The following is a 14025-nucleotide window of genomic DNA, read 5'->3' as shown; positions in this document are numbered from 1 at the left end:
GGGCACAACATCCTGACTTTATGGCTTTTAACATCCTGGTCTTAAGGCTTTCCAACACCCCTGGGCTGACAGACCAAGAGCTACAGGTGCAGAACTTGCGCTCTCCTCTTCAATCTCGACCCCCCAGGGTAACCTATAGCTTCATTATAGTATATTTACACTGTGGTTTCAACGCCCACCCCCATGGAGGAAAATGGCCATGACAGTTCCAGCAAGAACCTTGTAGGGCCAAAAAACTCCCCCTCCCAGCTGGTAGGAGGAGTTCCTTAGGTGTTCAGAAACGACCTCAATTGGAGACTGCCCCCTACCTATGACCCATAACCTATGCAAACATAAAAAGAAAAGAGACCCCTAGCCCCAGTGCAGTTGCCACCTCTGGGCCTGCCCGCTCTCCCACCTTGAGAGTATACTGTCCTTAAAAACTGCTTTGTGCTACCTACTTTCCTTCTGGCTGTCTTTATTTGAGCACAGATCCTCATGTAAATCTTTTGTGGGGGATCCAAGAGACCTCCATTCACTCAACGCAGACTCTCTCCCACCAGTAACAATTCAATTTGTGGTTCATTGTTAAGGTAGCCCCAGCAAGCTAATACTACTATATCAGTGGTTCCCGATCTTTTCACTACCAGGAACCCTTTTGCTCTTTGTCCTCCTGTGGACCCAATTCATTTATTTAACAAATATTTATTGAGCACCTTCTATATACCAGGACCTCAATCTAGGCATTGGAGATACACAAAGTCACAAAGCAAAGTTCCCTCCTCTTGTGTTCATTCTGTATGTTTTAAAAGATTTAGTCGGCCAAGTATATTATGGCTTAGTTTAGTTTAGTAATAATTTGTATATTTTCTCCCGAGATAACCAGGATTACCTCATCAATGTGATGTAATTAGTGCCTAAAATCAAAGAAAGGTCATATTCTAAGTAGCTGTTGATCCCTTATGGCAAGTAAATACATTGAATTTGTTACTTTTTTTTAAATATTGAAAATTATCCTCAGAAATCCCATTACTACAATTATGGATCCCTAGCGGTTCAAGGACTTCATTATAGGGTGATTAGCTAGAGCAGGAGTGGCAAACTTCTCCTGTAAAGGGCCAGATAGTAGGACATTCTAGGCTTTGTGGACCATACAGTCTCTGTCACAACTACACAACATTGCCATTGTAGTGTGAAAGCAGGTACAGATGATACAAACTAATGAGCACGGCTGAGTTCCAATAAAATTTTATTTATGGACACTGAAATTTTAATTTCATGTGTGGCAAAATATTACTCTTCTTTTGATTTTTTTTTTAACCATTAAAAATGGAAAACCCTTTCTTAATTCACGAGCTATAGGAAAACAGGTGGCAGGCAGGCTGTATGTATTCACCCGGCTGGCCACAGTTTGCCAACCCCACAGTAAAATTCTAATTTTGCCCTAGTTCTGGAATTAGGTGATTCTTATCCCCCTAAGGGTCTAGATGAGGGCCGGAGAGGAATTAAGTTTGAACTCAAACCCAGGCTTCCTGCAGCCCAGTCCCCAGCGCTTAACACTGTTTTAAGCTGCCGTGTTTAGTCATGGTTTCACATGTGGTCTTTGTATCCATGTGGTGCAGAAAATAGATGTGTGGTCAGCGGCCCTTTCCAGGCGTTGACCATGTAAGGGTTGTCCTCTTATTAGCAGCCAGTGCCAACCTTACTTTGTCAAGGCTGACCCTAGGCTTACGGCACTGTTTTCGTTTATACCTCTCTCGGGTTGCACGGGCCCGGGAGGCCCATCTGTCCCTTACTATTTGAGTCCCTGTTGTCTCATTGGCAGCTTTCTGAGCAGCTGCGAAATGCTTTTAACTTGAAGTGGAAGTTGGGGTCACTGGCATCGTCAGGCCTGACCAGTCACTCTCAGCAAGGGCGCTCTCAGCTCTGACATTGACTAGCTCACGGACTCGGGTGAGTGCTGAACTAACTCCTCCCACTTTCCCATGGCTGGACTTCCACTGTGGGTAAGAATAAGGCATTTCTCAAGGGCTGGGGAATAATGTGCGCACTGCTTATTTTGTGTTGTCTTCGGAAACTGCTTGGTTGCCTAGGACCACAGTCCTCTCTCTGCCTGGTCGTCCTTCTTTGCGGTTCATCTGCTCCGGGAGCCTCGAAACCGCAGCTCGGCGACAGGGGTCCCCAGGGGGACCACTGGTGCTCAAGCGCGCTCAGGTGGCGGCGGCAGCGCCGCCCACCTCGGAGGACCATGCTGCGAGGCAAGTCTCGGCTCAACGTAGAGTGGCTGGGCTACTCGCCCGGCCTGCTCCTCGAGCGCAGACAGCTCTTGACAGGGCGCACGCCTCGGAACCCTGGCCGGTAAGTCACGTGAGCGCCGGCGCCGGCGCCGCTAAACGTCACCACGGCGCGCCGCACTTGCGCATTGCGTCCCGCCGCCCGGCATTGGCCGGTACTTCCGGCGCGGCACGCCTCTGCGGGGCGCCTGCCGAGTGGACGGAGTGCGGTACGCGAGCCCAGCCCGCCTCCCAGCACTTGCTGCGGGCGCGGCTGCACTATGGAGCGCCTTGATAAAGCGGCGCTGAATGCGCTGCAGCCGCCCGACTTCAGGTAGTCCGGAGCGGGGCCCAGACCGGGGAGGGGTCCTGACCGCAAGACTCTCTGGCCCTGGCCTGGAGTGGGGTGGAAAGGAAGGCCCGAGCCGAGCGGGCTGGCTTGCAGTGGGCGTGAGGTCTGGACCCTCGGGGCCGGGCTGCGGGGTGGGGGAGAAGGGAGGTAGGTTGGGGTCTGCAGCGTCTGCACGCTCGGGAGCAGGGACCTGGGGTCATAGGGGAGACGTCGGCGGGCCTTCAGCTCATGCTTCTGTTCTAGCGCTTCCTCTCGCTGTCGTCTGTTTTGCGATCTTGCTCTCTGCAATCTCTCCCCACTGCAGGGTGAGCTCCCTGAGGACAGAAACCTGGCCTTCTCCATCTACGTGTCCCCTACGGGGCCTGCATCGTTGGGGCTTAAATGTTTGCTGTATCAATGAACGAAGGGAAGAGAGTAGGGCTGCCCGTGGTTTGAGACTACTTCACTTGGGGGAGTTAGTAGGATGGGGGTTGGTGGTTGAGTAGAATGGTTGTTCTGGCCCACTAGCCTAGCCAATGATACCTCGGTAGGCAAGAGGGTGAGGAGGGATTTAGCTGCCGTTGGGTGATGACCTACTGTGTGCCAGACTCAACTTAGGCTCTTTATTACATACGTCAGCAAAATTAAGAAAGTGTTATTCCCCCCCTTTATTTTTTTAAAGAAGATGAAGTTAGGATAAGTGACTTGCCCAAGATCACACAGTTAGGCCACACAATTAGAAAGTGTTGAAGCTGGCATTTGACCAATCCCACTGATTCCAAAGCCCATGATCTTTGGAGCCCCGTGACCCTTTTCTCTCTCTTATGATGTCAGTGTAGATGTTTTTTAAATTATTGTTTACCAGTGAGAATACCAAGAGATAATTTTGTCAAATACACTTAGAATACAGTGTAGCCCTCCTAGACTGATTCTAGTGTTTCCTAATGGGATTTACAGTGAAATCTACTTGCAGTGGCAGTCTTGCTTGCCACAGAAGGGAACCTGGTAAGCTGTATCTGCCTAGTGCTTGCTGTGGAAGTTCATATCAAGTGGGTAAACTCTAGGTGGTTTTAAGAGTCGGGGAACAGTAAGGTTCATCCTGAGTTATTTCTTTGTGTGAGGCCCACTTTAATTCTGGACTTTCCCATTCTTTATTTCTAACAAGTCCCTGTAACACCCAATGAGAGATACATGGAAGAAATCAGTTGAATGACATCAGTTGCTTTGTTTTAGAATAATTCACCTGTTACACCCAAGCTGGCTTGTGCCGGCAGAACTGCCAGGTGCGGTGGGGGTGTGGCTGGAAGCCAGAGAGAAAATGTCCTGTAAACACTAGAGGAAGTTTGCTAGTTTTCAAAAGTTTGTGTGCTTAACCCAGAATAAAAGTCAAATTTTGGGGGCTTAAGGTAAAAGAAGTGAAAAAGAGTTGAAACTATGAATGCCTGACATAGAGTGTGTGGGGCTAGAAATTAACATGTAGAAAAGAAAAGATTATGTTTGAGTGGTGGGATTGTAAATGCTTTTGTTCGCCTTAACACATTTTTATATGGTATTGTATCACCTTTTCAATAATAATGTTTTCTGAAAGCCAGGTCAGATATTAGATATTCAAGAGAGATGATCTGAAGAACAAAAGAACCAGTTAACACTCCCTTTCTCTAGATTCTCAAGCTTTGTTTCTTTATCGGGTTCGCTATCTTAAATTTGCATGCCTAAAACGCATACTTGAACTCACCATAGAAATACCCAGAAGGTCATATTTTTTGTTGGGATTCATGAAAGAAGTGGTCAAATACTGACATTGAATTTTTATAGACCTACTATAGAACTACTCATATTCTTCATGAAAATTACCCAGTAAATTTCCCTAAAAGTTTACTACTAGGAAACAGTTTAAGGGAGCATAACTATATTAGATGAGGATTGTGTAGCTCAATGATCACTGTAGGAGGATGTGTTAAAAGATGATCCGCTGAAGTAGGGGAAGAAAATATTAGAACTTCTACATGAATTTATTTTAACCTTATCCTTTTTAGTATCCAGTTTTGCATATGTTTTATATTTTAAGGAATGAATTGATAATATGTGTGTAGATGATCTGTTCAAAAAAACCAGTATGCCTATATATGGGGTTTGTGCTCAAAACTTATATTTAAGATGAATTAATAGTCAAAAAAAGTTTGTAGACCATTGTTTATAAACCATAAACTTGAGATGTTCCCTTCCTTTCTGAGCTGCCAGAAACTTCCTCGCCAATCATTTACACAGTTATAAGGACCCCTTTGCCTGGATTTTCTAGGGCTCCAGAGAAATGTGCAGGACTATATAGGAAGCAAGCTGGCACATTAAGTGCTGTAATAACAGGTATGAGCTAAGTGTGATTGCATCCCAGAGCAATGAATCATTTCAGCTGGAGTGATCAGGAAAGGTGCCTAGGAGAGAGGCTCTTTTGAGGGGGACCTTGAAGGCTGGACTGTCTCCTTCCTAAAGATACGGACAAAAACTGGAGCCTCTGAGGATTACCAGAAAGAGAATTAAATAAGTTCTAGTGTTGACAATAAGCATAAAGTGTGAGGTGTGTTAAGGTAGTCTGAGGATGGTTAGATTTAAGAGACAAAAAGGACCTTAAGCTAAATGATTAAAGCTGTAGGGTTTACTGCGTTTACAGTGTAGGTGGTGGTATGAGGTACACTACTTTCAGTAGTGCTGCTCATCTGTAGCAATGTGTAGGACAAATGCTCACACATATCCACTTGCTGAAAAGTCAGTGAAACAACGTTAAGGAACATTCTGAAAATGGGGAAATTATTTTTGTATATTAATCTGGAGTCCTTTTTTATGTGCACACATTTTTTAACATAATTGGAATAGTATATGTCAGGGGTTGGTGAAGTTTTTCTGTAAAGGACCAGATAGTAAATATTTTAGGATTTGAGAGCCATATAGTTTGGCACCACTACTCACCTTGTCCTTTGTAGCTCCAAAGCCACCTTAGATGATACATAAATAAATGGGTGTGTCTGTGTTCCAGTTAAACTTTATTTATAGAACTAGGTGTTGGGCCCTTAGGCCTTATTTTGCAGACCCCTGATATACATAATACGATGTAGTTTGCCTTGTTCATTTGTCACACGAGGACTTTCTGAGTAATGGTCAAAATTCTTTTTAATGGGTCCATATATTGATATACATCAATTGTGGAATCATTTTCTTACTATGGATATTTTTATTGTATCCAGTTTTGTTTGTGCTTTTATGTTAATCTTCTTTTTTTATGTTAATCTTTGTATTAATGTTTTTAAGTAGCAGATTATCAGACTTGTTTTTCTTCAAGTATATAATTTGAAAAGCTTGATTGCATTCTTCAGAATGGTTTTATTGTATTCTGGAACAAAACTTTCTCCATTGGAATATTTCCTTGATTTTAAAATAACCTCTGGACAAGTAGAGTTCACTAATAGAAGGTGTTTTGACGTTCAATTTTTAATGCATGTTACCTGAAGACCATCTAAGTTGTACTATAGCTATTTAATTACAGAGAAACTAAGTTTCCTTCAGCTGCATCCAAATTGTTCTAGACTGCTTTTTCTCTGGAGATTCTCATACCTTGTTTGTAGTGTATCCAGCTAGCCCTTGATAGGATGCTTTGTGAAGGAACGTCATTAGTTGTTTACTACCTCCATTATAAATTCTGTAATTAGGGTACACTTGGCGTAGCACTTTGAAGACTACAAACCACTTTCATACTTTCACGCTTCCTCACACTGGATCTGAATAACAGTCCCTTGGGTGTTCTGTAGGTCTTTAGGATCTTCTAATTTTGAGTCTCTGTCTCTACTCTTCTTCCTCTGGCCACTGCTTCTGAGGCAGGGGCAGGGTTTCCAGCATCTTCTCTGTGGACACAAAACCAGTTGGAAATGGCTGTGCAGGTTCTGATTTTCTCTTTGTTTACTTTCTTCCAGAAATGAAAGTTCATTAGCATCTACCCTGAAGACGCTCCTGTTCTTCACAGCTCTAATGATCACTGTACCTATTGGGTTATATTTCACGACTAAATCTTATGTTTTTGAAGGTAATCCTCGATGATGATAAAACAAGACATTTTCCCCCTTAGTATATTTAAGATTCCATGTGTTTATGATCTCTTTATATCTGTAAGCTGGGTATTCTTAATTTGCTTCTTCCATCTATTTCTGTTTTGCTTTTCAAAAATCATGTTGTTCAAATGAATCTTCCTTCATGAAATTAACTTGTTCATCATTGAGTTATTTTAGTGTGACAGTGTATTTGTTGATGGTTTTCTGTGAAATAGCTTGCAAGTCCTTTCTTTTACTACACCTCTGACAGCAAGAGTTGGCTGACATGGGAGGAGGAATTTGGGGCAATGTACCTTTGGTGGCAGACATTAGTAGAAAAAGAAAATAAAGTCCCCCTTTTTATGTTGAAGTCCGTAAGTGAAGTCAGAATAATGTTTTCACTCAGAATAATGTTCTTTGTGTATAGAAGGTATTCAGATCTTTAAATGAATACTTGATTTATCACCACTCAAAGCATTACTTTTTAATTGCCTGACTAGTTAAATAAATATATAGCTAATAAAAAGCAGTATGCTTTGTTTTTTGCACTTTGATAAATTTTGGAATAAAATGGAAACTTTTTTTCTCTTGATAGGCGCCTTTGGAATGTCCAATAGGGACAGCTATTTTTACGCTGCTATTGTTGCGGTGGTCGCCGTCCACGTGGTGTTGGCCCTCTTTGTTTATGTGGCCTGGAATGAAGGCTCACGACAGTGGCGTGAAGGCAAACAGGATTAAATTGAACATCACCTTTTGATAGCATTAAATTGATTTTTAAAAACGGTAAATGTGTCTGGGATATTGATGATTTCAATAAAGTTGAGAACATGTTAAAATCGATCTGAAGGAGTCACATTTGACTAGTGTAAATTTTGATCCTTCTAATACAATGATTTGTATCATCAGTTTTAACTGTATGAGCCTCTCATTTGCAAATGAGCATTTGGAAAAGTTAAGTTGGTCACAAATAAGTATGTTAACTTAGTTACACATTCTGGGAAGAATTTGATTATCTCATAACCAAAAATGTTTTACAGCATTTTGTCTTTTGGTTGGTTTTAAGGTTTACTTGTCTGGATATGTTAAGATGTACACAGTGAAGGAAATCTAAACTGTTTTTCACTGGAACGCTTTCCTTACTATCATATGAAAGTCCTGGGTCATTGGATTTTAGGTTGTAAATTCCTGTGCAAAATTGCTTGAATTATGGATTTTGGACTTCATCTGAATGTCACTGAGAAATTTTGCGTAAAGTGTAATCCCTAGTCAATAGGAATCTTTTTCATTACATTATTTCATGGGAAGACTAGGCTGAATCACACCCATTCGTGTAAAAGGACTGGTTTATTGAAGGATCTAGGTAGCAAAGCAAAGAGGTAGCTACCTGGGCACTCAGCCTTTGCAGGCTACCCTGTGCTTTTAGGCTAACTTTTTAATGATCTGCTTTGCTCTGTCATTCAACAATGAAGTAATGCTTTCATTACAGGGTTTGTGTAAACTCCCTTTCAGTTTGTTTTTCCTACTTTTTAATAGTTATATGATAGGAATTTACATTTAAATGTGTCCATTTTCACATATTTCCTGAGAGTTGATTATCTTTATCATCCAGGAAGTATTCTTGGGATTGGTAGTCAAGTCTTTTTTAATCAGAGCTGTTATACCCTTTTTTAATCAGAGCTGTTATATATAGTTACATAATCCTGAGGTCCTATTTGATAGAAAAAGACCCTGTGGTTTTAGTTCAGTATCCTTAGTCTGTTCTTTCCAGCTACTTGGTACTACTTGTGTGCAGTCTAAAAACACACCTGGATAAATGCATATTGAAACAGGAAGAGAATTTAAATTCCCTGTGATGTTGCCACCTAGAGATAAACACTATTTTGGTTTATATCCCATGTGCATTTCCTAATGCTAGTTCAATACACTGAACGTTTGGTTTAAGCTCAAATTCTGCCTGTGTTACCTCACAGCTGTTTGCATTTTTTTTTCCAGATGAATGATTATTGGCCATTTTCTTGAAAAAGCACATTCTGCCTTTACTCTTTTTTACTAGATAGATATCTCATTGTTCCAATTTCTTGTTACTGGTAATTCCTAATACAGTGGCCCTTGCTGTTTTTGCCATTACTGATTTGTCTGTTCACCCCTGTTTTTGTTGTGCAGCTGGACTAAAGGAATAGGGAGATGGTTAGGCATAAAAGCTAAGGAGGCATTTGTGTTCATTGTTGAGAAAAAATGAAAGATGACTATTGTAGGACTATTATTTTTGCTTATAGTTAAATGTCTACAGTTTAAATGTCTTTAAGCAGTTATTCTAAATGTAAAGTGTTTTCTTAAAGACTACAGTTTTAGTATAAAATTGTACAAATTTAATATAAAATTGTAGAATACCCCAGTTTAAGTCTGGGGTACTATGTGGTAGATTTCTAAATGGTTGTCCCTTTAGATGCCTTGTTACACTTAGAATTTTTGTCCACCTAATTTCTTTTCTATAATGCCAAGGTTTTGTACTTTTGAGATCTCACGTTGTTTGTAAAATATGAATGTCCAATGTTAGATTATTTTGTTTGATTTCAGACGTTTGCTGAGTAGAAAATGATATGGGTGTTTTTCTGCAAGTATTTAAACCAGGGATTCATGCAAAAGCAGTTGTAATTTCCTCTTGGAAAAAGTACCAAGTGTTTGAAAGTTAGAATTGGATGCTAGGGTTGATATTTAGGATCGTTAAAATACAGGCTTGTTTTCAAACCAGTTAATTTTTTCCTGGAGTTTTAACTGCTAACTCACTACTTTGCTGCTGTTGAAATGACATATGGTATTTGACCTACAGATTTATTTTTCAAGATGTCTCACTGATTTCCTGTTGCACGATGTACATACTTCAGGATGTATAGAAAGGAAAGCTACAATTGAGTCCTTACATGTGTTTTAAGATATGTTCACTATTGTTTGAAAATGGATTGTTAAGAATAACCTCAATTAGGAAGCGTAAACTTGAAGTGTCAGCACGAGCTACTGATAAACACATTACCTTCCTCACCTCACCTCCCATTTTGCACCCCCCCGCCAGAATATAATCTTTTCTTCCCTGTTGTGCTAGAAAATGAAGTGTGTTGTAGAATGCATCTGATGTTATTAGCTCTTCAAGTGGATGATACTGTTTTACGTGTAACAGCAGAATTCAGTTTTGAGTTGTTACTGAAGGAACTTAAACATCTTTTAAAAAGACCTCCTGTTTCATGGAAATCTAACATATACATTGTAATAATTAGGCTATTTTCATCATAAAAATCTCATCACCTTTGCCAAAAGAGGCAGCTAATTGACTTGTTTGATATTTATCTGCCATTTTCATGTAAATTTTATATATACAGCTAGAGTACCCGAGGAGACCAGTAAAAACAGTTAAGGTGTACCCAAGGAAAGATGGTAACCAAAGGTACATGAAACAAAGAAATATCTAGTGTGTATTTCTCATCTCTAGAGTTGATGTTCATTGTTTTATTTATGAACAAGTGAAGTCGTAGACCGTTGTTGGTTCAACAATGGCACAGAATTTGTCACTTGTCTGAGGTCAGCAGCAGATTTTCTCTGCTGTCAAGCAATGTGTGTCCTCCGACAGAGTAGTACAACTTTATTAGTTAAGACTCTACTTTTATATTTAAGTTTTGTGAGAGCTGGGCTGAAGCCACACATTGATAACTTGACAAGATTTCTTTTTTCTTTTTGCAGAAGGGAAAGGGTCACCTGAGAAATTATTTTCAGGGACTTTGGGAATCTAACAATAACTATTACATGTAATTTATGAGTAGTAAAATCCTTTATATATTCATTAAAATAGTCTGGAATTCCCCAATTTACCATCACTCCTGGCCACACTTTCCTTTCCTGTTTCATTGCTTCACGTTCTTGAGAGTAGTATCTGCATTCCTTTTAAGGTGTTCTATCAGTCATATTTGTCAGTTACACGGACTAGTCTTCCTTTTTCTCAAGTTCAGTGAAATCTCACTGGACAGTAATAATAGCAATAGCTAACAACATCTGCACAGCACCTTACAGTTTGCAAAGAACGTTCACATTCTTGTTTGAGTTTGGCATGGTGAACCTGTTACGAGATACCTCTTGACATCCTTGCTGAAGATGTTAGAATCTTTAACTCAGTAGAGTCATTGAGTATGCTGTAGTCTTTGAATAGTGCCCTGACTAGGGCGGGGATTAGATGCACTATTTTGAAAGCTCTGTGTAATGATCGAAATGGGGGGCTTGAGTTCTTTAGCCACTTGAATCAGATTTACTTTTGTAAGTGATACTTTTCTAACTGTTAACCTGGATGGATTTTGTATCCATTATATTCTAGCCTGTAATTTGTATAAATTTACCATCTGTTGTCATTAAAAAAGTGTTCGTAATGTGACTTCGATGTGTCCTGATTCAGTGAATAGTAAGTTTATTAACATCTTTGTTTTTTTTAACACTTACTTGCCTCTATTTATACCATATAAAATATATAGAGTTGTCAAGGGTAAGTTTTTATGCAGTAATTGTAGACCAGAGGTGCTCAAACTGGTGGGGGCTCTGAGGGGTACTGAGACAGGAAGGGCTGGTTATGTCCCATCTGTGGTGGACCCATTAGAAGTGGTGTGGCAGTGAGGAAAGAAAGCAGCATCTTGTCCCGTGGCTTTTTAAAGAACATTCATTTGAGAGTGAATGGGCTTCAAATACTGCTAAAGGAGTAATACTTGTGGCTAAGTAATTAAGTATGGGGGTAGTCAATTCCTTGCCCTGTCCAGCATGCCACCCCCTTCCTTGTGCCAGTTGCCTTTGTCTGTGGCCGTCTAGCCATCTTTTGATTGTACTCCAGCTCCTTTCTGTGCTTCTAAGGGCTCTAGCTAGTTCTTAATAAATACTATCCTCCTCTAAGAAAGATTTGAGACATCTTAGTATCAAGATATACAGATTATGTACAATCGTATTTATATACAAAGGTACAGATTATAAGATGTCCAGGGAACTCTGGACACATGTAATGGCATTGCAGAAACCACTGGAATTACGTTACAGGATTTCCTGCCCAGACCTACTGAGTCCGAGCCTCTGGGGGTGGGGCCTGGAATGGAAATACTTGTCTGTAACAGGCCATATCTGATGAAGCCAGTTTGAGAACTGCTGCTAGAGATTGGGAATTGTTAATGTATGTTTTTAATGCTGGACTTGAAGATGTTTGTATAAAGCAGGCCTGAAATAGGTACTTTATATAAGCAAAGGTAGAGTCCTGCACAATGCTATGTATTGAAGGCTCAGCTTAAAATCGGGAGAGCTTTCTTGGCTACCCGACCATCATGTTGACTTTGCTGCAGCGTTAAGGAATTCTATGAAAACTAGTACAGGGACAGCCCTCTTAGAAACAGCTAAGGCATATTGAGAAATGGCCGCTGCTGTTCTGCTGATGCCTTCCTCTTATTTGGAAATCTTACTGTTGGCCTTGAAGAGAGGGGAAAAGCTAGCACAGGCATTTAGAGAATCTGGTTTCAAAAGCAAAGGAACTAATGGAGAAGACTGGAAATGGTTTCCTAGGCATATCTGCTCTATGAATAGTATGACGCCCCGCCCCCAAATACTTTTCCTGTCACTGCTTCCATCTTCCCGCTTCATTTCCTGTACGCCCTGCTGTTTTGCCCATGCTCACTCCCACCTCACAGCTTTATACTGGCTGTTCCCTCTGCCCAGGACCTTCTCCCCCAGCTCCTCCCAGGGCTGGCTCTTTCTCACCCTTTAGGTCTCAACTCTCCCGTTGCCTCTCAGAAAGGCCTCCCCCGTCGCTCTCACAACACCTAATACTGGATGGTTGACCTCCCTCCGCTATACCGTGTGCTTCAGTATGCCACTGAATCCCCAGTGCCTCACACTTACTGTCGTATGGGTGTTCTTGGCCAACTGGACGTACCAGAAACCACGGTTCAGACTGGCTTAAACAATGGAAGAGGTCAGAGATGGGGCCAATCCGTCTGCACAGTTTAGAGTTCCTGCTCCATTTCTCTCTGATTCGCTCTGCATGTCCTTCTCAGTGTGTTGGTGACAACCTCAGGCTTCCCTGTCTCATGATAACAAAATGGCCGCAGCCATTCGGGGGCTTCATCTGTACACCATTCAACAAACACCCTGAGCTTCACTCTGGACTAAATCAGGTTACATACCCACCCGTGAAACAATCACCTTGGCCAGGCAATGCCAAGCATGGGTGGGTTTATGCCTGGACAGGTGCCCAGTTCCAAACCAATCACTTGGTTAACTCAAGCCACTCAGTGACCGCCCCTGAGGAAGGGGTGTGATGCTGGTGAGGCTCCTGTGATGCATGTTCGCTGTAGGGCTTAACAGATTTGTTAAGTGGAAATGGCAATGTGCAGTGTATACACACGTGTGTAGATATGGATATGGATATGGATGTAGATAGGGATATAGACATGAATACAGGGATGGGAGTCATGCACTTTGGAGCATGGAACCAATGTCAGTGTCAGGACAGGGCAGGACCTGGTGTGGGGCCATCCTTCAGAGGACCTTACAGCTGCATGAGGGCTGGGCCCCTAGTCAGGGGCAAGATACCAGCAGAGTCCCTCTGTACCGAATTTGTCAGTTCTGACTTAGGAAGAAAACTGAAATAGTTGGGAGAGTCATCAAAATCTTTCTCTTTATCTGTGCTTTTCTGTTTGCAGGACTCTGCACTCTGCTCTGAAATCCTAAAACATCCCTTCCCACCCCCAGCCCTCCCCACAGCATCCATGGTTCTTTATAAACACAGGTACCCCGGGGGCGGCGTGCTGTATGCCTGCGTACAAGCAAAGCAGCAGTGCCCCTGGATGTGCTCTTTGTGGGTATGGCACCTGGGGTTTTCCTGTTTAACCAGGTTTCAGAGAACATAGCAGTTGCGGTCAATCAGCTAGGATCCCACTTAACACATGTCCCACAGACAGTAGTGGCAAGAGGCAGCCTGGCACCTGCGTCTGGGAATGCTGGCTAGTGCTCTGCTGTGTGATTCTGCCTTTATCAGCGATGTCATCAAGTTTACCTCTGGCCCGTTAACATGCGCAAAAACAGAACAAAAGTAGAGTAGAAATAATCTGATTTTTCTCAGCTATATGTAACTATAGAAATACTTGTTTTAAAGAAAAGTGTATATTGCATAGCCTGATGTTTTATTGCTTTAAAAATATTCACAATAGAAAATGAAACTATTTGGGGTCCGTGAAAAATTAAGTCTGCTCACACTTCTACATTCCATTTCTTTCCTAAAAATGGGATGTAGAACAGACCAAGGGCACCATGCCTTCCCCCCCGCCCAGTATTTTTTTTTTCTTTACTTTTCCTT

General features: G+C 41.7%; 1 protein-coding gene across 1 annotated transcript; it reads left to right on the top strand.

The window, feature by feature from the left end:
• The first annotated feature begins 2414 nt into the window (after positions 1–2414).
• Positions 2415–11073, top strand: VMA21 (vacuolar ATPase assembly factor VMA21). The gene is made up of 3 exons (XM_032397513.1): positions 2415–2586; positions 6546–6655; positions 7255–11073. Exons 1-3 carry the CDS (start codon positions 2534–2536, stop codon positions 7395–7397), a joined length of 306 nt encoding a protein of 101 aa, XP_032253404.1. The 5' UTR covers positions 2415–2533; the 3' UTR covers positions 7398–11073.
• Positions 11074–14025: the final 2952 nt, after the last annotated feature.

This window comes from Phoca vitulina, unplaced genomic scaffold (genome assembly GCF_004348235.1).
Source record: "Phoca vitulina isolate PV1807 unplaced genomic scaffold, GSC_HSeal_1.0 scaffold99, whole genome shotgun sequence".
Taxonomy (NCBI): Eukaryota; Metazoa; Chordata; class Mammalia; order Carnivora; family Phocidae; genus Phoca; species Phoca vitulina.
The sequence above is the reverse complement of the archived record's forward strand: the minus strand, read 5'-3'. Positions and strand labels throughout refer to the sequence as shown.

Coding starts and splice junctions, on each gene's coding strand:
- VMA21 (XM_032397513.1), top strand. CDS start 2,534: ATGGAGCGCCTTGATAAAGCGGCGCTGAATGCGCTGCAGCCGCCCGAC. Junction 2,587..6,545: donor CTGCAGCCGCCCGACTTCAG/GTAGTCCGGAGC, acceptor ACTTTCTTCCAG/AAATGAAAGTTCATTAGCAT. Junction 6,656..7,254: donor TAAATCTTATGTTTTTGAAG/GTAATCCTCGAT, acceptor TTCTCTTGATAG/GCGCCTTTGGAATGTCCAAT.